At 47.8% G+C, this 23,800-nt stretch overlaps 2 protein-coding genes across 8 annotated transcripts in view; both read left to right on the top strand.

Annotated features, from left to right (window-relative positions):
• Nucleotides 1-19: 19 nt before the first annotated feature.
• Kcnd1 (potassium voltage-gated channel subfamily D member 1) lies at nt 20-16,327 on the top strand. Its single transcript, XM_034484758.2, has 6 exons — nt 20-4,354; nt 10,046-10,208; nt 10,307-10,390; nt 10,483-10,581; nt 10,969-11,219; nt 14,561-16,327. Exons 1-6 carry the CDS (start codon nt 3,231-3,233, stop codon nt 14,796-14,798), a joined length of 1,959 nt encoding a protein of 652 aa, XP_034340649.1. The 5' UTR covers nt 20-3,230; the 3' UTR covers nt 14,799-16,327.
• Nucleotides 16,328-19,373: 3,046 nt separating this feature from the next.
• Nucleotides 19,374-23,800, top strand: part of Otud5 (OTU deubiquitinase 5) — a 30,298-nt gene continuing 25,871 nt past the window's right edge. The window contains exons 1-3 of one of the 7 annotated variants that reach the window (XM_076918535.1): nt 19,376-19,461; nt 19,618-20,077; nt 20,207-20,319. In XM_076918535.1, coding sequence (XP_076774650.1) covers nt 19,726-20,077; nt 20,207-20,319 — 465 coding nt within the window. In that variant the 5' untranslated portion in view covers nt 19,376-19,461; nt 19,618-19,725. Of the gene's footprint in view, nt 20,320-23,800 lie in introns of all 7 variants that reach the window. The other 6 variants (XM_076918533.1, XM_076918534.1, XM_076918532.1 and 3 more) reach the window with 6 other exon arrangements.

The raw sequence follows: 23,800 nt of genomic DNA, 5'->3' as shown, positions 1-23,800 counted from the left end.
CTCTTACCTCTCCTGCTTCCTGACAGACCTCTCAACGAGAATAGAGCAGAAATATCCACAGATATATGTGTGGGTGGCATGTATAAAGTTGAGGCTGTAGCTATACAGAAGGGAGGGCGGATAAGTGGTTAGATGGACCGAGGGACAGATAAGTGGGTGGTTGCACAGCAGGGAAATAAATGCATAGGTAGATGGATGCGTGGCTGGATGAATAAGTGAGTAGATGAATCAGTAAGTGGAGAGAGTATGGATAAATGAAGCTATAAATGGGCAGATGGATGTCTAGAGGGGTGGGCAAATAGATAAGTGGATGAATTAACCATATGGGTAGACTGATGGATTATGGAAAGGGTGGGAGTAAACTGGAAATGAAGGCTAGAGTGGAATTCTGGCGGCATAAGGGAAATGAATGGCAAGGGTAAAAGTTGGATGCACGCATGCCAGGTGAAGCCATGGAGTGATAGACAAATGAAGTGTTGATACTTAAGGGTAGGTTGGCAAAGGGTTGGATAGAGGACAAGTGGGTAGGCGACTCTGGACAGATGTAGAGGAATGGACAGAGTCATTGGTTTTGTGGGTGGAAGAATGGGTGTGTGAAGGCATGGACAAGTCAGGAGTATGAAAAGGAAGCAAGGCAACAGCATGGATGGGTAAATGGCTCGCAAGGCTAGGCAGTCCTACTTTATCGGATTCGCCTCACACACCTTTAGTTACTTAAGACTAGGCATCCTGCCAGGCCTTACCTTATGCCAACCCCATTCAAGGTACTTCAGTGAAAGCCCTAAAGGACACTGTCAAGTTGGGATAAGTCTATCTGACAACTGGGGAAACAAGTCACCCAATCAAGGACATAACAAGTTTGACAAAGCTAGGGTTAGAACTCACAGACTTAACCCAGAGGCATTCGGTGCTTGGAGTTGTGATACCCAGAAGCAGGGCCCGCTATGAAAAGAGGTGTGATTTAGGGCATTGGATACAGACAGATGGGAAGCCTTGCTCTTTTTGGCAAGGAGCCTCCGGGTAGGGGGGTGGTACCTGGATTGTCCCCATCTGTACTACCCTTGCCCCTTATTTTGCATCTCCAAACTGGAAGATGTATACTGGAGTCCCATAAGCAAAGTCTGCTTTAGAAGTTGGGCCCTGACCTGTGTGTGCTCTCCCTCCAGAGCAAATCTGGAGGTCTGGTCATCTAAAGAAACATCCCCACCAGTTTCCCCCTCCCCCCTCCCCGCCTTTCCACAGCCTGGGGGCAGGGAGGGGACAGCACTGCATCATTCCCCGTGGCACTCCGCTCTGGGGCCATTAACAGACGCCTCCCCATCGATTGGTTCTGCTAAGTGCTGCTGATTCAGACGGGTGGGGGTGAGGGCCCCCGGGGGCAGTGGGGGTAGGAGCTGGGCAGAGAGAAGGGGGAGTCCAGGAAGTAGGAGGTGGGGAGAACTGGCAAAGTTCCCTGCCACCCCCATTTTCCAGATGACGCGACTGAGGCCCAACCAGCTCTGTAAGGAGGCGGAGTTTCCCCAGGGTCCCTCTCAAGCTGTCCTAGGGGAGGGGGCTCTGGCAGCTACGTGGCCCCTCCCTGCCTCTCGCTTCATCTCCCGACAAGCTTCAGAGGGGCGGGGAGAGAGCGCTGGAGGAGGAGGAACTCCGGCAGCTCTGCAGAGGGGGCCAGGAGCTCCGGTATTTGGTACCCCCAGCCCCAACGCTGTTGCTGCAGCTGCAGCGGGGACACAGGTGAGGACAGCCCTGTGGGGAGAGGGAGGGAATCATCAATAGCTCTGTCCTTGTGTTTCCCTGGTCCTGTCCCCATGCCCTAGTCCATCCTGGAACAGTCCCCAGGGGTCCCACTGGACCTTGTCCTTCTAGAGCCTCCTTCCAAGGACCCAGAAGCCTCCTCCCCCTGTCTCCCACCCCGCCCCCGCTTGTGCCACCTTTCCCTCCTAGGCCTGGCTGTGGCTGCTCTCTTCCTCCTCCTCCTGCTGCTGCTACTGCTGCTGTTATTGCTGCTGCTCCCACTGCTGCTACTGCTGTGGCTGGGCACACACTGCCAGCTCCTCGGTGTGTGTTTACCTCAGACCTGCGCTCAACGGTGGGACCCAGCCTTCTCCTGGTCTTCTCTACCAGCATCCTGCAAGGTTCAGCAGCCCCTCTCCCGAAAGACACACCCAACTTCCAATACCCCGCCCCCTCTCCAACCTATTTTGAGGGAATCCTCTTCCTCTTAGGAGTTTCCCTTGTGTGCTCAGAGGGCGATACCCAACTTTAGTACAGTTGAGTATCGGCCCTTTGGGATTCCCCAGACTCCCTCGTTCTCACCTAGAGCTCTTCGGATATGGACCAGGCTTGCTAAGCCCCTCCAGGTAGCCGCTATGCTGGCTATCTTCCAGCCTTTTAAAAAATAAGCCAGTCCCATATACTTCTTTAGCTACCCCCTACCTCACCTCTCCTACCTTCCCTAAACTCCTGTAGATTGTAGAGAACAGCCTCCTGGCTACTCTTGGTAGTGCTAGTCACTCCTGAGATACTTTTTTAACGTCTTTACAACCTCCTGGCTCTATAGTGACCCTTGAGATGCTCCAGTCCCCTTTTGTGATCTTCAAGGGTGCTCCAACCCAGGGATCTTTTCCTGTAAGTTTTCAGGGTGTGGACAGCCCTTCAGCCTCTTTCAAACAGCTCTTGTCCCATCTCTACCACTCTGAATGCCCCTACCTGTCTCCTCTCCAAATCAACTGAGGGATTACAGACCCTCCTTTCCTGGGAACTCTTGAGAGTGAACAACTCCCAACCTATTTGTTGGTCCCTCTGAGCCCCCTCAGACATCTCTCAGGAATGTGTTGACTCCTCTAGAGTCATCTCAGTCTTTCTAGACCTGAGGATCCTTCTTGGTTCCTCTGGCACTTCAAGCCCTTCTCAATCCTTTAGAACCTCCCAAATAGCCCCAAGCTCCCAGTCTTTCTTTCTAGTTCTGGCTCCTGGTTCCTCTCTCTCTCTCTCTCTCTCTCTCTCTCTCTCTCTCTCTCTCTCTCTCTTCTCTCTCTCTCTCTCTCTCTCTCTCTCTCTCTCTTCCCCCATACACACACACACACACACACACACACACACACACACACACACACTGGTTTCCTTTTCTGGGTAGCCCAAGGTCTCTCCAAGCTTCTACCATCCTGGAGATAGCCACATTCTCCTAAACACAACATCCCTAAGTCTCCGTGGGCCTGGGGAGCTGCAGGATGGCGGCAGGTGTGGCCACATGGCTACCATTTGCAAGGGCCGCAGCAGTGGGCTGGCTGCCTTTAGCCCAGCAGCCCCTACCCCCTGCACCGGAGGTGAAGGCATCCCGAGGGGATGAGGTTCTGGTGGTGAATGTGAGTGGTCGGCGCTTTGAGACCTGGAAAAACACGCTGGATCGTTACCCAGACACATTGCTGGGTAGCTCAGAGAAGGAATTCTTCTATGATGCTGAATCTGGCGAGTACTTCTTTGATCGTGACCCAGACATGTTCCGGCACGTGCTGAACTTTTATCGCACAGGCCGGCTGCACTGCCCCAGGCAGGAGTGCATCCAGGCCTTTGATGAGGAGTTGGCCTTCTATGGCTTAGTCCCAGAGCTTGTCGGGGACTGCTGTCTTGAAGAGTACAGGGACCGCAAGAAGGAGAACGCAGAGCGCCTGGCAGAAGATGAGGAGGCTGAGCAAGCGGAGGAAGGTCCAGCCCTTCCAGCAGGTAGTTCCCTGCGACAGCGACTCTGGAGGGCCTTTGAGAACCCGCACACAAGCACTGCAGCACTGGTTTTCTACTATGTGACTGGCTTCTTCATAGCTGTGTCAGTCATTGCCAACGTAGTGGAGACCATCCCATGCCGGGATCCTGCACGGTGGCCCTCCAAAGAGCAGTCGTGTGGTGACCGCTTCCCTATGGCCTTTTCCTGTTTGGACACAGCCTGTGTACTCATATTCACCGGGGAATACCTTCTGCGGCTCTTTGCAGCCCCCAGCCGCTGCCGCTTCCTGCGTAGTGTGATGAGTCTCATCGATGTGGTGGCCATTCTGCCCTACTACATTGGGCTTTTCGTCCCCAAGAATGATGATGCCTTCTCTGGTGCCTTTGTTACCCTACGTGTGTTCCGGGTCTTCCGAATCTTCAAGTTCTCCAGGCACTCCCAGGGCTTGCGGATTCTGGGCTACACCCTTAAGAGCTGTGCCTCTGAGCTAGGCTTTCTCCTCTTTTCCCTCACCATGGCCATCATCATCTTTGCCACTGTCATGTTCTATGCTGAGAAGGGCACCAGTAAGACCAACTTCACAAGCATACCTGCTGCCTTCTGGTATACCATTGTCACCATGACCACACTTGGGTAAGTATAGACCTTGAGTTCGGAGCTGGGTACCATACCCTTTCTGTAACATTAGGAAGGTTAGAACCTGAACTCTACACCTCTACAGTGATGACGTCATAGCCAGAGCCTCACCCCTGGAAAACACATGCTCTGCCTCTGCCTGCCACCCCCTCTTTTTGTTTGCTTTAGTTTGTTGATTTTTCTAGATGGAGTTTCTCTGTGTAGCCCTGGCTGTCCTGGAACTAGCTCTGTAGACCAGGTTGGCCTCAAACTCACAGATCTGCCTGCCTCTGCCTCCCAAGTGCTGGGACTAAAGGCGTGTAGCACCACTGCCCAGCTTCTGCCACCCCTTTATTGAGACAACTTTGTCGTGCTATATACAGTTATATAGTCTAAGCGAGGATCAAACATTATCCTTCTGCCTCCACTTCCCCAGAGCTGGGATTACAGATCTATACCAGCATGGTTGGTTCCTTTATCTCCTTTTCAGCTCCAGTTTGTTACTCTATAAAAATTCAGAGAGCTGGGATTGGAGAAATGGTTCACTAGTACGTACTGTTTCTGTAGAGTATCCAAATTTGGTTCCCAACACCCAAGTTAGATGGCTCACAACTGCCTGTAATTCCAGTTCCAGGCATCTGCACACTTGTGCACATATCTGCACACAGATACATAATATACATAATTGAAAATAATAAGAATAAGTCATCTTTTTAAAAGAATTATTTATTTTATGTATGTGAGTACACTGTAACTGTCCTCAAACACACCAGAAGAGGGCATCAGATCCCATTACAGATGGTTGTGAGCCACCATGTGGTTGCTGGGAACTGAACTCGGGACCTCTGGAAGAACAATCAGTGCTCTTAACCACTGAGCCAACTCTCCAGCCCATAAATCATCTTTTTAAATTATTTATTTATTTATTTATTTATTTATTTATTTATTTATTTTGAGACAAAATTTTACTATGCAACCTTGGCTGGCCTGGGACTTGTTTATATAGCCCAGGCTGGCCTTGAACTCATAGAAATCATCATGCCTCTGCCTCCAAAGTGCTGGCATTAAAGGTATGTTGTCACGGGGCAGTGGTGGCACATGCCTTTAATCCCGGCACTTAGGAGGCAGAGGCAGGTGGATTTCTGAGGCCAGCCTGGTCTACAGAGTGAGTTCAGGACAGCCCGGGCTACACAGAGAAACTGTCTCAAAACAAAAAGGTATGTTGTCTCTATGCCTGGCAAAATAAATCTCTTAAAATAAAATTTAGGGGGCTATAGAGATGGCTCACCGGTTAAGAAAACTTGCTACTCTTATAGAGGACCCAGATTTGGTTTTCAGCACCAACATGGCAACTAACAACCATCTGAAATTCCAGTTTCAGAGAATCCAGTGCCCTCTTTTGACTTCCTCAGGCACTGAATACATGTGATACACAAATGTACATGCAGACAAAACACACATATCAAGTGAAATAAGTCAATATTAAAACAATAAAATTTAGCTTGGTTGGTGGAACACACCAACCAAGGAGCAGAGGCATCCAGAGTATCCCAGGAGCAGAGGCAGGTGGTTCTCTGTGATTTCAAGGCTAGCCTGGTCTACATATCGAGTTCTAGGCCAGCCTGATCTATACAGTAAGACCTCGTCTTAAAAAAAAAAAATTAGACAAGCCAGGGGGTATGGTGGTATATCTTTAATCCCAGCATTTAAGTGGTAGAGGCAGGTAGATCTCGGTCCATTTGAGGCTAGCTTGGACTACATAGCAAGTTCCAGGCCAGTGAAGCTACATAACATGACCCTATTCTTAAAAATATGTAGGGAGTTATATTTAAATTTTGAGTACTTCTCAGCACCGACTATGCCTTGATATTTCCAGGTCAGATTTCAGGACCTTTGTCACTCTCTTTCTCTTCTTACTTATTCAGGGTACCAGTTTCCTTCTCTTTTCTTTGAGATAGTGTTACATTATGTAGCTCAGGCTTGCCTTTTAGTCTAAGGTGGCCTCAGATTCAAAAGCAATCTTCCTATGTCAGCCTAACTCTACTCGGATTATAGGCACAAGGCACCTTGTTAGGTTCCTCTTTGTAAAGGGGAAACAATCACTTTAAGAGGATTCAGTGATACCATGTGAGTTCTCTGAATGCTTCCGGCACAGGATACACAGATATCAGTTTCCTATCACATTTTTTTTTTTTTTTTTACATTTTGAGGATTCATGCATGTCAAGTCTGTCAACCTTCTAGAAGGTTGTCTGCTGTGCGAGCATGCCTCTCAGACTTTGTGATTCTTGATGTTTTCCAGAAGCTATTTTTAGCATTACTTTTCTTTTCCTTGAGATAGATTCTTCCTAAGAAGGCCAAGCTGTCCTTCACCTCACCATCCTCCTGCCTCTGCTTCCTGAGGGCTGGAATTCCAGGCCTAGGGAACCCACCTGGCTAAATCCGTATTAATTTTTACCACTGATCCCTGAGAGGAAACAGTTGAGAGAGATGTAGCAAATGGAATCGGCCATCTCATGATGCTCTATTTTGTTGGGAGAGGATCATTATTGAAGAGGAAACACCACAGCAGTCACAACCTCTGTCCCAGCTCTCATAGTGTTGGTTTTGTGGCAGAATCTCAATTGGTACACTAAGCTGGCCTCAGATTTATACAAATCCTTTTCCTGCCTCTGTCTCCCAAATGCTGGGATTCTAGGCTTGTGCCACAATTCACAGCTTCCTCTTTATCATGATGTGTGTGTGTGTGGTATATGAGTACCGGTACGTACACATACTAGCATGCATATGAAGGTTAGAGGACAACTTTGTAGAATTGGTTCTCTCTCCTTCTAGCTTTACCTGGACTCCAGGGATTTAATTCAGGTCGTCAACCTTGCAAAGTAGGCTCTTTGCAGCTGGGACTTCTTCTTGGCCCCTGTTGTATGAATTTTTTGACAACACATGCTCTCATTGTGTAGCCCTAACTGGCCTGGAACTTGCTATGTAGACCAGGCTGATCTTGAACTCACAGAGAGCCACTTGCCTCTGCTTCCCAAGTGCTCGGACTAAAGGTGTGTGCCACCACACTCTGCCACCTTTATATTTTGAGATGGGTCTCTCATTGAGATAGAAGCTCATCCATTTAGCTAGACTGCCTGAGCAGTGGGCTCCTGGGCTATACTCATCTCTGCCCTCTGGGGCTGGGATTATAGGCACATGCCACTGGTACAGTGTTTTACATGGGTTCTGGAGATTTGAATTCAGGTCCTTATGCTTGCATGCACAGCTGGTATTTTACTGACTGAGCCATTTCCTCAGCCTCCTTACAGTGTTTATAAAGACATTGTGCAGAGCAGATGTTGTGAATCTTCTCTAAACTTCCATCACTGGAATTATGTAGGCTGTTGCTATTCAGTATCTGTAGAATGAATGACTGAATTTGGTCAGTGCCTTAATAGAAGTACAAAAAGTTTCTCAGAAGTAGTGATTAATTTGGGTTGGAAGTTCATGGTTGGATCAGATCAATAAATCTTGAGTCCTAACAGTTGAGTTGGCAGTAGATATCTTGATGCCTTTTGCCACATACAGTCCTCAGAACAACTATTGACATTAGGTGTTCATGCCTTGTAAGTGAGACTTAGTCTGAGGTGACTTAGCACATAGCTAGAAATGTCCAAGTTCTAGAGGTGCTGGAGCAGAGTCCTGAATGCTTAGAGCACAGGAAAAGCTCTGGAGATGAACATAAAGCTCAACTGATAGAAGGCTTACCTAGCATCCATAAAGCTCTGGGTTTAGTCTCCAGTGCTGCATTAATGGAGCAGGATTGCAGGATTGCCTGTGATCCCAGTACTTCAGAGGTAGAAGGAAGAGGATCAGGAGTTCAAGGTCAGTCATCCTCAGATACACAGTAAGTTTGAGTTCTGCCTGGGATACATGAGACCCTGTCCCAACAAAACAATAATAACAACAGTAACAACACTACAGTTCACAGGGATAAGAAAGAGCCAAGAGCCTAGAAGCTGAAGACTGCAGAGATTGTATTTCTCAAAGGAGTTCTGATTGGTGATGTGGTTAAGTGTGTTGTACGTTCCTGGGCAAATTAATGGTGGTACCTCTCTGAGCTTTGTTTTCTTCCTTTGTGAAACAAGGCAGTGATGGATGCTCCGCCTCCATCAGAGGGGGGAGAGGGAGTTTGGAGGAAGGCAGGGTAGTTTTGAGGCTCCCTATCTTTCATAGGAGGACAGTTTCAAGATTTCTTCTGGGAGGAAGAGTTCTTCCTCTCAGGAGACAGGCAGGTAGATCTCTGTGAGTTCACGGCCAACCTGATCTACCAAGAGAAAGCTGGGCAGTGATGGCACACTCCTTTAGTACTAGTACTTGGGAGTCAGGGGCAAGTGGATCTCTGTGAGTTCAAAGCCAGCCTGGTCTACAAAGAGAATTCCAGAACAGCAAAGACCAAACAGAGAGACCCTGTCTGAAAAAAAAAAGTAAATAAATAAATAAATAAAAATTAAAAAGAAAAAGCTCCTTCCTAGAAAATGTAGAGAATCCTCCTAGAATACAGAACCTCTCATGTGACCTGTAGTGGTGGGACTCTCCCCAGTCTTTATTTCCTGTTTTCCTTTCTACTTGCTATTAGTAGATTTCCCACTGACAGTGACGGCCAATGCATAGCTTAGATAGGGGCAGCCCCATTTTTCATTTGACCTCTACTGCAAGGGACTAGAGAGGTTGTTCTCTACATTTTGTCTTTTGTTTTGTTTTCTTTTGTTTTTAAGACAGGAGCTCTGGCTATCTTGGAACCTGGACTGTAGACCAGGCTGGCCTCAAACTTAGAGATCTACCTGCCTCTGACTCCCAAGTGCCGGAATAAAAGATGCATACCACATGCTTAGCCATTCTCCTCATCTTGAAGATTTTTGTAAATACTTTTTAAAGTATACATAGCATGTGGGTGTGTACATGTTGAGAGGAGGTATCCATGGAGTCCAAAACAAGATCCTCTGGAGCTGGAGTTTCTAATAGTTGTGAGCTGTTGACATGGGTCTTGAACTTGGGTCCTCTGGAATTCCTAAACACTCATATTCCAAATTTTTCAGTGTAACAAACTGAAGCTGGGGCTAGATAAATTGTCTCAGAGGTTAAGAACACCTGCTGCTTTTTCAAAGAACCCGGGTTCAATTCCAGGACTCCCATGTGATGCATTACAACTGTCTGTCCCCTGTTCCAAAGGCTATGACACCCTCTTCTGGCCTCAATGGGCAACCAGGCAAGGCACACTTAATATGTATGTTAAAAACACTCATACACATACAAATAAATAAATCTTTAAAAAGAAAGAAACCGAAGTTAGGAGGGCTGGAAAGATGCCTTTGTGATTAAGAGCACTGACTGCTCTTACAAAGGATCCAGATTTCCCTCCCAGCACCTACATGGTGGTTCACAACCATCCTTAAGTTCAGTTCCAGTGAACCTGACACCCTTTTCTGGCCTATTCAGGCACCCGGCATGCATGTGATACAAATACTTATATGTAGGCAAACAGTCATGCACATACAATAAAACTTAAAAAGGATTGAGGGGGGAGAGAGAGAGAGAGAGAGAGAGAGAGAGAGAGAGAGAAGCTGAAGTTCAGAAAGTCGGTGTGCTGAGCACTTTAGGAGTGGGTGGGTGGACCGGGGGTACCAAACACCTCTTCTAACCTTGGCGTGCTGTCTGTCTTTCCCAGGTATGGAGACATGGTGCCTAGCACCGTTGCAGGCAAAATTTTTGGGTCCATCTGCTCACTTAGCGGTGTCTTGGTCATTGCCTTGCCTGTGCCAGTCATTGTGTCCAACTTCAGCCGCATCTACCACCAGAACCAGCGTGCTGACAAGCGCCGAGCACAGCAGGTAACTATAGCTCCCTTCTGGGCACTGACATTCCTTACAGCCTAAGCCTGTCTTACTCTGGGGGCTCACCTAGCTAACCTTTTGTCCCTTCTCTGTAGAAAGTGCGCCTGGCAAGAATCCGGTTGGCAAAGAGCGGTACCACCAACGCCTTCCTGCAGTATAAGCAAAATGGGGGCCTTGAGGTGGGGAGGGGCCTTTACTTGGGGAGGGGGAGGGGGAGCAGGGATAGGAGGGGAAGGTGCTCATCATCTGTTTTCTGCTCTCTCTGTTCCAGGACAGTGGCAGTGGGGAGGGACAGATGCTGTACGTTAGGAGTCGCTCTGCTTTTGAACAACAGCATCACCATCTGCTGCATTGTCTGGAGAAGACTACGGTGAGGCCAAACAAGAGGCTGCACTGACAGGAGGGAGAAGGTCTGCCTGACATCAGGCTTTTCCCCTCACTGAGATGAAAGCCAGAACACTTCACTGTAGAACTCATGATGCTTCCTTTAAGAGGTTGAGTCTTTTGGCTGAGACAGATGATCTCTGTATTTCTAGGAGTTCCAGGCCAGTCTGGTCAACATTAGTGAATTTCAGGCCAGCCAAGACTACATAAGGCTGCGCCTTGTCTCAAACAAAACAAAGAGCAGAAAACAGCTTCTAGGATGGGCAAGGAAGCAGGAGGGAGAGTGACATTTCTTAGGCAAAGGCCTGGGAATTGTACTAGCTTCCATGACATGGGGTACCACCCTCTGATCCTGCTTTCTTCCTGCCCACAGTGTCATGAGTTCACAGATGAGCTAACTTTCAGTGAGGCCCTTGGAGCTGTCTCACTGGGTGGTCGCACCAGCCGCAGTACCTCAGTATCGTCCCAGCCAAGGGGGCCTGGGAGCCTGTTATCATCCTGCTGTTCTAGAAGGGTCAAGCGAAGAGCCATCCGCCTTGCCAACTCTACTGCCTCTGTCAGTCGTGGCAGCATGCAGGAGCTAGACACACTAGCAGGTCTTCGGAGGAGCCCTGCCCCTCAGAGGTAAGTACCTGGCTCACCTGTTTGACCATGGTTGGGAAGTGCAGAATTTGGATCATGGGTTTGAGATTGTGAGTGTAGGCCTAGCAAGTCAAGCCCAACCCCAAATTCCTCTGTACAAGGACCTTTAGTTTGTCTTGGAAACACCCCACTTTTTCAAAATTTTATAAGACAGGGTCTTGCTTTGTTTATAAACTAAATTGGCCTCAGACTCATGATAATTCTGCTTCAGCCATCAAGTGCTAGAACGCATATATTACTGCCATCTGCCTTCGTTCATTCTTTTAGATACTTACTGAGTAACAATAAGGACATAGCCCTAACCGTTCAGGAAGCTACAGCAGGAGAATCACTTGAACTGGGGATGTCAGTCAGTGACAGAACGTTTGTTTAGTATACTGGAAGCCTTATGTTTTAACTCCATACACAAGGGCTTAGGAGAGAGGGTCCTTGTGTCCTGAAACTTACATTCTAATAGGATAAGGCAATTGACAAGTCCAGACCACATACTGGGTCAGACATTTGTAAGTAGCAAGATGAAAAAGAAATTAGGAACAAAGGCCAGAGTGTACTGAGCAGAGGATGATACAGGGGTTAGTTGTAATTATTTTTAATTATGTATCTCTGTGTGGGTATGTGCATGTGTGTGTAGTTACCCATGGAAGTCCTAGGCTTCAGATTCCCAGGAGCTCTAGCTTACAGGAGGTTGTGGTTGTGAGCTACTTGATGTGGGTGCCAAGAACCAAGTGTGGGTCCTTGGTAAGAGCAGTACTCAACCACTGAGCCATTTCTGTAGCCTCAGTTTTTCTTTAAAAAATTTTTTCAGGTTGAATGTAGTGGCGCAAACCTTTATTCCCAGTACTGAGGAGGCAGAGGCACCCTGATCTCTGTGAGTTCAAGGCCAGCCTGGTCTATGTAGTGAATTTCAGGCCAGCCAGAACTATATAGTGAGACCTGTTTCAGAAAATACCTTTTATAGTACTTGGAACGGAACCTATGGTCTCACAAATGTTAAACACTCTATCAGTGAATCATGTAGGCAGATGCAGTTTTAGTAGTGTGGTCAAGAAAAGCTTTTCCTGGGGCTGGCAAGATGGCTCAGTGGCTAGGAGCACTTGTTGCTCTTAAAGAGGACCCAAGTTTGATTCCCAAAACCCATACATGGTGGTTCTCAACCACGTGTACCTCCAGTCTCAGGGGATCTGATGGCTTCTTCTGACCTCTATCTATCATCTATCTATCTATCTATTTATTTTCTTCGAGACAGGGTTTCGATGGGCACCAGGCATGCAGGTGGTGCACATGCATACAGGCAGGCAAAACACTTATGCATATAAAATGAAACAAAGTTGAAGGCACATTTTCTGCAACCTCCTTTTAATAAAGGTTCAATCTCTCCTCTAGCCCACCACCTAGCAGAGGCAGTGGAAGAGAAAAGTTTTAAGTGAACCTGTTCAGCAATAGCTCTTTGGGGGACGAGCTTGATCTTCTTTCTCACCAGTTCAGCCCTGTAGCAAACACCAAATATGACTCAGCAGCTGCAGACCAGTCCTCTAGGCAGGCAGACACCAGGCACAAACCAGCAGCTACAGGTCAATACTGAAGAAACTGCCAGGCTCGCCAACCTGCCTGAGTCAAGGTCCCCGAAGCAGCAACCTGCCTCAGGAACCTCACGAGCAGTTCTTGTTGTGTTTCTCTCAATGGTAGTGTTACCACAAGTTGAGCTCAACAATGCTATTAAGGTAAACCAATACATGCATGTTGATAGAGAAGAATAACGAGGCAGAGCAAACCAAACCAAGGCTCAGTGCACCTCTCCCACTGTCTGTGGGGTCATACTTACACTCCTTCATCATGGGTCCTTTCCCCTGTTCGATATAGCCAAACATCCTTCCACCTGTGCCTACTTCAGGAAAACCTTCTTTCACGTGTCTGCTTTAGCAAGACATCCTTTCACCTGTGCGCCCCAGCAAAACATTTGATGTAACTAACTTTCCAAAGAAACTAGAAGTTTCCACTTCATATAAAAAAATCTTTAAAATTCTTTTTTAAAGAAAAGAAAAGCTTTTCTGAGATGCTGTTTGAGTCCACGTCTGACAGAGGCAAGGGAGTGAGCCATACATACATATATTCAACTAGAGGGAGAGCTTTCCAGATGGTGTCTAGCCCACGCAAATGTCAAGAGGTCTGGCAAGGAAATTACTATGCGCAAAGTAGGAATTGGGGGACAAACAAGAAGGTAGACAACCAGGAAGAAATGAGGACTCAGTTTTAATCCTAGTGTCAACCTTCTCCACACATCACCTGCCCTCCCCACACAGGGTCTATGTGTAACCTTGGCTATCCTGGAACTCACTCAGTAGACCAGGCTGGCCTTAAATACAAAGATCTGCCAGCCTCTGCCTCCAGAGTGCTGGGAATAAAGGCATGTGCCACACCACTACACTGGCTAGTGTAGACTTTTAAACTTTTTGTTTATTTGGTTTGTTTTTGAAGTAGAGTCTCATTATGTACCCTAAGATTGCCTCAGATTCAGAATCTGTGTTGCCTTAGCCTCTAGAGTGCCAGAATTTCTGGTGGGTGCCACCATTATCTTTTGCTAGTATAGATTCTTGCAGCAATTTCCGCATTGCTAAAGATAACAAGAGGGACTGGGGAGATGGCCCTGTGCTTAAAGAGTACTTATTGGTAGCACATGCCTTTCATCCCAGCACTTGAGAGACAAAGGCAGATGGATCTCTGTGAGTTCAAGGCCAGCCTGGTCTATGAAGCTGACTCCAGGACAGCCAGGGCTGCATACAGAAACCCTGTCTCGAAGAAAATAAATAAAGAGATAGATAGATAGATGATAGATAGATAGTACTTATTGCTCTTGCAGAGGATCTGGGTTCAATTCCCAGCACCTGTAGCTATCCCTAACTCCAGTTTCAGGTGATCTGATGCAGTATTCTGGCCTCCTTTGGGCACCAGGAATGCATGTGTACATAGACAGTCATGACAAGGCTCTGGATTTAATCTTCAGCATTACACAAAACTGTGTGTGTGTATACTATGTTCAGGCACTTTGTCTCATTTACTATTTCATTTCGTCTCTGTAACAACCCATTGAGGTAAGGAATTTTTTTTTATTTCCATGCTACAAATAAGAGAGATTTGGTGATCATGATTTGAACCTAAGCTCAGCTGACTCCAGAATTCACCTCCCTTGCCATAACTGAGGATGCAGAGAGAATTTGTAGCACAGTGCAAGGGACCCAGTAGGTGCTTAATTAATGTGAAGATTGTATGGTAATTATCCAGATGACTTTTTAAGAGTATTCCACCTTCCCCACCCCTGTTCACAGCCGCTCCAGCCTCAATGCCAAGCCACATGACAGCCTTGACCTGAACTGTGACAGTCGGGACTTCGTGGCCGCTATCATCAGTATCCCCACCCCTCCTGCCAACACGCCCGATGAGAGTCAGCCTTCCTCCCCTGGTGGTGGTGGTGGCAGTGGTGGCACAACCAACACCGCCCTCAGGAACTCCAACTTGGGTACTCCGTGCCTCCTCCCTGAGACTGTCAAGATCTCCTCCCTGTGAGGAATGGGCCTGCCCATTCAGAGGGCCTTCTTTATTCTTGGGAACTCCTTTCCAAAGCCATATTTTGGGGAGGCAAAGAGGGTCGGACATGGGAACTCCCTATGCCCCCTGACAAGAACTATGCAATGGAGTTTCATGGAATGGCCCATCTGGTGGGGAAGTAGAGAATGAGGAACTTCCCTCAGTCCAGACAGTTTTTCTAGTGGGAGCTTGAAGCATGGGACTCCATAGGTCCCTGGCCTCCTTGTCCCAGCATGCTAGGACTGGCCTCTCTCTCCTAGCTGGCCTCTTGCATGCCTCTTCCCTTGGGCCCTCAGAGGCAGGTTAAAGCTTTCTATAGTCTGACATTTGAGGTCTGGTCTGACAAGAGTTGAGAGTTCCTCTTCTCTTTGGTTGTGTTATACAAGTTTGGGGGTTCAGGGAAGAGAACCCTCAACTCCAATTTAGCCTCTAGGGGGCAAGGTTTTGCCCTTCAACAGGCCCAGCATTTCCCAGATTTGGAAGCTTGGAATGCAACCCTGGGCTGGCTTAATGGGCTGTGGTCTCTGTAGTGACCTGCTACCCCCAAGCTTTGGCTGTGGGGATCAGGCTGCTTCTTCCAACACAGAGATAGCACAAACACTACCACCCCCTTCCCTGGCTAGCTGCTGGAAGTGAGCCCCTGCCACCCATCTTCTGCTGGGCCTCCAGCAAACTCTAGCAATAGCAGCTGCTGCCATACCAATATGCAAAGCCTCGGACCAATTTGCCGCAGCATATACATCTGCTCTGATCAGATGGGCCACATCTAACTACTCTCTTCTCTGATGTGCTTTCTTCTTGGGTTGGTCTGGAGTCTGGACCTGCTGAGATAAGACACTAACATCCAGCCAGAGCTGGGTTGGGTGTTGAGCTCACGGGCTGGTTTCATATTCTTGGGCAGAAGTCCAGAAGTAGTGTGGGCAGAGGACTGAGCTGTTCCTGACCCCTGGGAGAGATAGAAGATATCACCTCTTTCTCTGCTGTAACTTCTTTGCACACTGTCTTCTCCTCCCTCTTGGGTCACCTTCTGGATCTATGCTCTCAGACTGAATCTCACGTCATCTCAGGTTCCCTGTCTCCAGCTCTGTCCCTCTGAAGCTGGCAGCTGACAAAGATGAAGTTTTCATCAGTCAATAAAACCTAAGAGGAGAGATGTGGACCGAGCATCTACTGACTCTGTGGCTTGACTTTGAGGGCTGGGTTTGGCTGAGGGGTTAAGAACACTATAGTCTCAATTTCTTTCAGCAGTGAAGGGACTGGTGTGGGTTGAGATGTGGGAGGTTGGTGGCTAGTGTTCTATTCTTGAAAATGTGGACTAGGGAGAAATGAAAGAGGGTGCTTCGAAGACTTGGTCTCTGTAGGCAGTGAAGCAAGCCAGAGGTCCTAAGACTCTCAGATACTAATCTGTTCCAGATCCTTTATTCCTACAAGGAGAAGCCAAGATCAAGAGCAACATGGAGTTACTTTGAGGGGGGAACTTAAGCCCATGCTTCTTGATAGCAAAAACCTATAAATTAAACCCTAATAAAATGATTTCTGAGTTTGGTAATAATCCCCTTCCTCATGGAAGAGAACACCCTGTTGTTCTCTGCTGGATTCCAGCTACACCAGGCTAGCATGTGACTGAGTTATGTAGAGCCTCATGAAGACCAATCTTGGGTTTAGACTGACACATTTTAGTCCTTGGGTGAGAGGGAGAGATTCACTCTTTGGGTCAAGTTGCTAGTGTGAAATAGAGTAATTTCTTTATTCACCTAATATTTGTTAACAGCCCATCATGTTCTAGCGCTAAGGTACATTGATGGGCAAAGTAGCATTATTAGAGCTAATATTCATATGTTCATAGATAAGCATGGAAGGCAGACAATACAGTGTAGTAGGACTGAGATTGATGAACCCATAGAAACATGTAGACAGCCACGTAACCTAAACTGGCCAGCCTTCAAGGAAGGAGATAGAGTTAGTCAAGCGGGAGATGGAAGGCTTAAAACGTGGGTGGAGGGCACAGTGTGTCCAATGATCTGGAGGTCAGAGAGTGAGTATAAAGCCTTTGGGGAACTGAGAATAGTTCAAACTAGCTGGAAAGGGGAGTGAACACAAGGTTGAAGGAGAGAAGTAGTACAGATTGCAAAAGGCTTTTGAAACTGGGAGATGGATTTGAGACTTTGTCCTAGGTATAAGAGGGGACCACTGGAGACTCAGAAACAGGCTAGGCATTATGTTTGCATTTCAGAAGGATAATTTTGGCCACGGGGAATAAGCTATGGAGAAAAAGTCTTAGATGAAGAAGGATCAGTCAAGGGTTTTTGTGGTAATCTATTTGGTAGGGGATGATGGTTAGGGTGGTAGCAGTAGCAGTAGAATTAGAGAGGTGTGAAAATACAGATAGAATGGGCGGGACTTGGAATTGACAGGCAGGTGAGAGCTAGAGAAGCAGAAACAGTCATATTGGACTCTATGGTTTCTGGTCTGGGCAATGACTGGCTAAGGGTGCCTTTTGCTGTTGAAGGAAATTCCTACAGTGTCAGGTACATAGTTAAGTATGGGGTGAAGGCTAGTCATGAATATTATGAGTTCAGTTTTAGATGCTGAGCAGATAGCCAGTAGGGAATGGGATATATGGGTCTTGAAGACAACCATTAGACAAGTCAGGGTAATGTTTATAGGTATTTGGGAGAAATCCCTGACCACAGAAGTCCCATAGATATGAGTCCCCTCTTCTTGTGAAGTCTCAGGAACAGAAAACATTACTAGGACCCTGTTTACCCATGGATTACTGATCCTTTTCAGGGAAAAGAAGCTTCATCTGGAAGGAGGAGGTTAGGTGGTCTTTCTGTTTCCCCCAAATATCTTTTGTTGGAGACAGTCCCAACATATAGTCCTGGCTACCCTTAAATTAACTCCTTCCCTCTCCCTTCCTTCTTCTCCCTCTTCCCCCTCCCTCCTCGCCTCACAGGAACACACACGAACACACACGAACACACACACACACACACACACACACACACACTCTTAAAGTTATTTTATGTATATGGATGCTTTGTTACATGTATGTATTTTTCATCACATGCATACCTAGTGGAGGGTGTCAGTTCTCTGGGACTGGAGTTACATCTGGTTGTGAGCCGCCATGTGGGTGCTGGAAATTGAACCTGAGTCCTCCGTTAGAGCTTAACTATTGAGCCGTCTGTCTTACTCTTAACTACTCTTAACTACTGAGCCACTTCTCCAGTCCCTGGCTTTGAGCTCTTGATCCCACCGCCTGAGCCTCCAGAGCGATGATAACGCCAGTTTTTATATTGCATTTTTGTTAGGTAATCTCAAAAGAGAATGATTTGTACAAGGTCAACAGTTCATAATGGTCCGTGTGTGCCTAGAACTGATGTCTTCCTTATAAGGAATCAAAGTCCAGGATTATTCTGCACTACCACAGGTTCTAATTTATATAGCACTTATTATGTGTAATGCACAGAACCAGGTCATTTATTTGGCATTAATTTCTAACACATAGAAATTATTGCTGCTGGTTGCTGGTTTAATCCCAGCACTCAGGAGGCAGAGGTAGGCAGATCTCTCTGAATTGGAGGCCAGCCTGGTCTACAGAGTGAGTTCCAGGACAGCCAGGGTTACACAGAGAAACCCTTTCTCGAAAAACCAAATGAAAAGAGAAGGAAAAATTATTGCTAATCTATAGAGAAGTAGAAATAGAGACTAGATTGGGTGTTAACTGACTTGTTCCAAACACTCAGACACCAAGCTAATAGAAGCATCTTAGCTGCTCAATATCAAGGATTTTGCCACCACCACTGGAAGACACTAGCTGCTGACAGTCTTGGTTCGTAAATATTCTCTTTCCCTGAGTAAACTAAGTTTTTTTAGTGGTAGACAGGGTGTAAAGCCTGTACCGAGCCTGCGCAATAGACATAAGCTTGAGGTGAACGTGAGGGTAAGAGGGCGGAGGTAACAGAGAAGGCGTGTTTTTCCGCCAAACACGAACTATCCGTATGGCGCACGTCTGTTTAGCGGTTGGCCCATCTGAAGTGACGGACAGCATTGTTGAACTAATCACCGCAAGACTACGAATGTTGCAAGGGTGAAGTAGGGTCCACCCTTTCGGGTTTGCAGATGGGAGGAACGGGAAGTGACGCTACAGGGTACGCTATGCTCTGGGAATGTTGATATTTTCCAGTGAGTGTGACTGAGTTCCAGATGGAATCCTTGAAGAGACGAATCTTACTGTGTCCGAGACAGATCACTCTGTTTATCCATAGTGCCGACACCTGTAGGTTAGACCCTCTTGGGAAGTAAAAGAATAGAATGGGAACCGAAAAGAGAGTCTGAGAAGAAGGCTGCCGACTTTGAAATTTGAGACAGAGGACTTGAGAGAGGGAGCGCTCAACCCCGATTGGCTAGTGGGTGTTGTCAAGGCTTTACGCACTTCTTCAATTGGCTGGCGCCTGTAATTGTCACCGCGAGGAGTATTTTGCCCACGTACTTCCGAGCAGGAGGCGGGGGCTGTGACCTGTTCCGCATGCGCACAGCCCGGGAGGCCCCACCCGGTAGTTCAAGAACCTGCGGGGAGGCGGGGCGTAGAGGTACTTGTTTTGGTTGTATTTCCTCTGAAGCCGAATCCCGGAAAAAGGTAGCAGTAAGCTTGGCTGGACTTGGAGGGAGAAAAAAGGCTCCGACCAATCCGTCTTTGTACCATCCCATTGGACTTCACATCCGGGATCTCCTCTGGGCGTGACCTGCGTACAGCCTGCGGTTCTCGAACCGGTGTCCTGATCTCTTTATCCAGGCCTTGCTGTTCCCATCGTGCCTCGCGCACAACAGTAGCCCCCTCATCCGGGTTCTCTCCCGGCGTTCTCCGCGTCTGGTTTGCTGTGGGGTACTTGGCGGTGCCGCCATGACTATTCTCCCCAAAAAGAAGCCGCCACCTCCCGACGCCGACCCGGCCAACGAACCGCCGCCGCCCGGGCCGCTGCCCCCAGCGCCTCGGCGCGGTGGGGGTGTAGGCGTGGGCGGCGGCGGCACGAGCGTGAGCGGAGGAGAACGCGACCGTGACTCCGGCGTCGTGGGGGCCCGTCCCCGGGCTTCACCACCACCCCAGGGCCCGCTACCGGGGCCGCCTGGTGCTCTTCATCGTTGGGCACTAGCCGTGCCGCCAGGCGCAGTTGCAGGCCCTCGGCCACAGCAGGCTTCTCCACCTCCTTGCGGGGGCCCTGGTGGCCCCGGCGGCGGTCCTGGTGACGCTCTTGGTGCGACAACTGCGGGGGTTGGCGCGGCAGGGGTGGTGGTGGGCGTGGGTGGTGCCGTGGGCGTGGGCGGCTGCTGCTCGGGGCCCGGGCACAGCAAGCGGCGGCGTCAAGCTCCCGGCGTTGGCGCAGTTGGCGGGGCCAGTCCGGAACGTGAAGAGGTCGGAGCAGGCTACAACAGTGAAGACGAATATGAAGCTGCTGCAGCACGAATCGAGGCCATGGATCCCGCCACTGTCGAACAGGTAAGGGCTGGAAGGTGAGGGGCCGTTTGGCAGAAACAGCAAGTGAATCTACCAGACTGAGAAGGAATCCAAGGAAATGTTGTTGGACATTGGTCCAAGAAACCCAGGTCTTGTTGTTGGGCTTTACATTCTTTTCTGGTGGTGGAGGCATGATGAAATCCTCATTCCCCCAAGGGCTTGGTGTTAGGGGCTCTAAGTAAGTGAGCTAAGGTACTTCAAGATAAGCGCTGGGAGCTCTTTTGCAGCCCAGGTTTGTCAGTCCGGGTCCTGAGATCTTATCTAAGTGATTGGCCTTGAGAATTCCCCAGGAGTCACAGGTAGGTTGGAGTCCTTCCTTGAGGAAGATCTCAGGCCTCTCTAAGGGACTTCAGTAAAGTGACTCTTAATCTTTAGGGCATGTCTGAGATTCCCCTCTCCAAAGAACTCAAATAAGATAGTGTCCTCAGAGATATGGTCTAAGCATACCCAAGAAACCTAAGCCCTTCACTTAGGAAGGACTTCCCTCTTCTTTTACAGGGTTCTTTTACAGCCATATCTGTGGCCTCCTCAGGAGTCCTAAGCCTGTATTTGGGGCTCTAGACCTCCTTGTAGAGTTGAAGGTTTCAAGTATACCAACACATCTTTTAGATAGTGATTTCCAAAGCATCCCTTTAGTGTTGTGAAACTTCTTTCTGGGAGATAAAATTCTCTACGGCTTAGGGACAAAGGCCAAAAACAGTGTCTAGAAGCAAAACTGTGGATCACAGTTGATTTTGAAGTAAAGACCTCTTTGCTTATGGACTGGGTTTAATTACAGATATTCCAGGCAAGAGGACTTCTTCAGGACACACTTTCAGTCACAGGCTGGTGTCTATGTTCTTGTGTGTGGGGGTGTCATATATTCCTCTAAGGACATATGTCTTACCTATTGAAATTTACTTCAGGGATTCAGCATCTCAGTTTTCCCTTTCTGTGTATCTGGATTTTTCTGATACCCAAGGGGCTGAGCTGTTAATCTCACAGAAAAAGAGCTCTCGAGTCACTAAACCCAGATTAAGTTCCTTGGGAAAAAAACTTGAGAGTCCTTGTTGGGAAGAGCTCCATCTCTTGTGGAGAACTCTCACCTATTGACTTTGTGGATGAGGTCCAGAGTCTGGCCTGAAAACTATGGGTCCTGTCCAATCCCTGCCTCAGAAACTCCAGCCTCAGGACATGAGCAATTGGGAGACCCAGAGGGATGTCAGAGGTCTCCCTCTAAATCTGCCTTCAAGGGCCTGAGACTCTGCTCTGTGAAGGACATATAAGGCTTTCCTTAGGAACAGGAACTCCATATGTGCCACTAAAGATTGTTTTTAGAGGTAATGCCTAAAGTTCCTCCTCATGGAACTTGAGGTTCTCTTCAGACACAGGATGACAGTTCCCACCAGGACTGAGTGGGGCATGATTATAGGTTTACTGAGGAATGGGGTCTTAGTCTCAACATCACATCAGTTGTTTTAGGAACATAAGTCTCTTTGGGGTTTACTTGAACCTCAAACCTCGGAGACATGGGAAGGAAATTAGTTTTAGGCCTCTTTCTATCTTCCTCAGGGACAAGAGATTCTTTTGCCTTGGGGACTGAGGACTGAGTCCTTGCTTAGGAATGCAGCTCTCCTCCCACCACACCAGGTGATTCTTTCTCACCAGGGAGAGGACATGAGGTCATCTTCAATATGGCCAGAGGCTTCCTTCTTTGGACAGAGGCTTCCTTCTTTGGACAGGACCTGGGTGTTCTGGTTACTTCTTACCCTCAGGTCAGAGCCAAGAAGGCTGTCAGGTCCTGGGATCAGAAGCCTGAGGCATCCCTTTAACGGTAGAGGTTCTGACCGACCCTATTTCCATTGTTGCTTCCCACTTCTGGAAATTTCTCTTACATTTCATTTCCTTTTGTCTGAAAAATTTCTGTTTTACAGGGGTCAGAGTGTGGTCTCACATCACCATTCTTGTTCTTTTCCTGTCATTTCTGGCAGAACAAATCATCTGGACTCGGAGATGTCAGGTCCAAGACTTATTTTTTGTTTGTTTGGTTTTGCTTGTTTTGTTTTTTTTCAAGACAACAAGGTTTCTCTGTGTATCCTTGGCTTTCCTGGAACTCCTTCTGTAGACTGTTCCGCGCCTCCCGTGTCCCGTGGAAGAGAAACACGAGAGGCAGAATTCGGGTAGTTACCACAGCAAGGCTTTACTCTTAAGTGAAATCCGCGGTGAAATCCGCGGAAGGGCCAAAGACAGGAAGAGGCACAGCTTAAATACACCCTAGAGTGACGTATTCACTTCTGATTGGCTGTTCACTCATCACCCAATATTACGCCTCGGGATTGGCCAGTGACTTTGGCGGGCTTTCTGCCTTTGCAGCTGCGCAGTTAATTGTTTACTAGTGGGAGGACACGATGTCCACGCCATCTTGGAATGGCGGATACTGACATGGCTCACTGCGGCTCCCAACAGTAGACCAGGCTGGCCTTGAACTCTGCCACCCAAGTGCTGCAATTACAGGTGTGCACAGAAAGAACCACTGCCTAAGTTCAGGAGTTATGAATCCCTGGTTCTCATAAAGTCTCTTTACCCCTTATAGAGGTGTGCAGCCTTTATTCCAGGGAAAGAGAAGGTATGTTGTTGGTGTAGATGCAGAAGGCCATACTCTTAAACCCCTTGCAATTCCGCCCTTATATTTATCTTCATAAGAACTTGAAAATAAGATCTGATGAAACCTGTTCTTCCCTCTGATAGGGGAGAGGCTTTCTGTTCTACTGTGGACACAAAGGGAAGAAGGAGCTACTCCCAGTCTCCCTGCCTTACCTGGCCCAACTTTGAGTTGAGGATGAGAAGAAGGAATATTGGTCCTGCTCCTCCAGTCTTGGTCCACAGCTGTTGTAGATGTTTATAGCCTAGAAGCTCTTTAAGTACAGACAGAGGGGATGATGAGTAGATGATTAGTCTGAATGGTAAATCTGGTTCCAGTTCTACGAATATGTACTGTTTCCTTTAGGATGTATCTTGGGTTGGAGTCCTGGGGAAATGATGCCATAGAGTTCCTTTTTTCAGGCATGGTCACCTTACTGAGAGCCTAGCCACTGAAAACAATGGCTTATAAGCATCCTAGGTCAGGAGAACTCATAGAAATCTTGGAGAAAGGGGCAAACATGCTGAGATAGTGGAAGATGTAGGTTTAGCAGTACAATCAGTGTTTCTGTGACCTCTCAGTCCATCATGTTTTGCAGAGTGAGCTAGTACAGCTTCTGTTCTCTGCACCTGACTTTCTTTTACTCTTGCTAATGTGCTGTTTAGTTGTCAGTTAGCTTTGGGTTTAAGGGATTTCAAAGCCCCTATTCCTGAACTTGATAGTGAATAGTGGGTATCTTTTGAAGAGGAGCTGGGTTCCTTCTCTTTCTACCTTGCTTCTTTTCCAGTCATAGAGGTTTGATGGGCAGACCAAAGCCTTTTGGGTATAAGGCTTAAGGATGAT

The sequence above is a fragment of the Arvicanthis niloticus genome, chromosome X (assembly GCF_011762505.2).
Source record: "Arvicanthis niloticus isolate mArvNil1 chromosome X, mArvNil1.pat.X, whole genome shotgun sequence".
NCBI classification, from domain to species: Eukaryota; Metazoa; Chordata; class Mammalia; order Rodentia; family Muridae; genus Arvicanthis; species Arvicanthis niloticus.
Note: the sequence above shows the minus strand (reverse complement) of the source record. Positions and strands in the feature narration are given on the sequence as shown.

Coding starts and splice junctions, on each gene's coding strand:
- Kcnd1 (XM_034484758.2), top strand. CDS start 3,231: ATGGCGGCAGGTGTGGCCACATGGCTACCATTTGCAAGGGCCGCAGCA. Junction 4,355..10,045: donor GTCACCATGACCACACTTGG/GTAAGTATAGAC, acceptor TGTCTTTCCCAG/GTATGGAGACATGGTGCCTA. Junction 10,582..10,968: donor ATTGTCTGGAGAAGACTACG/GTGAGGCCAAAC, acceptor TCCTGCCCACAG/TGTCATGAGTTCACAGATGA.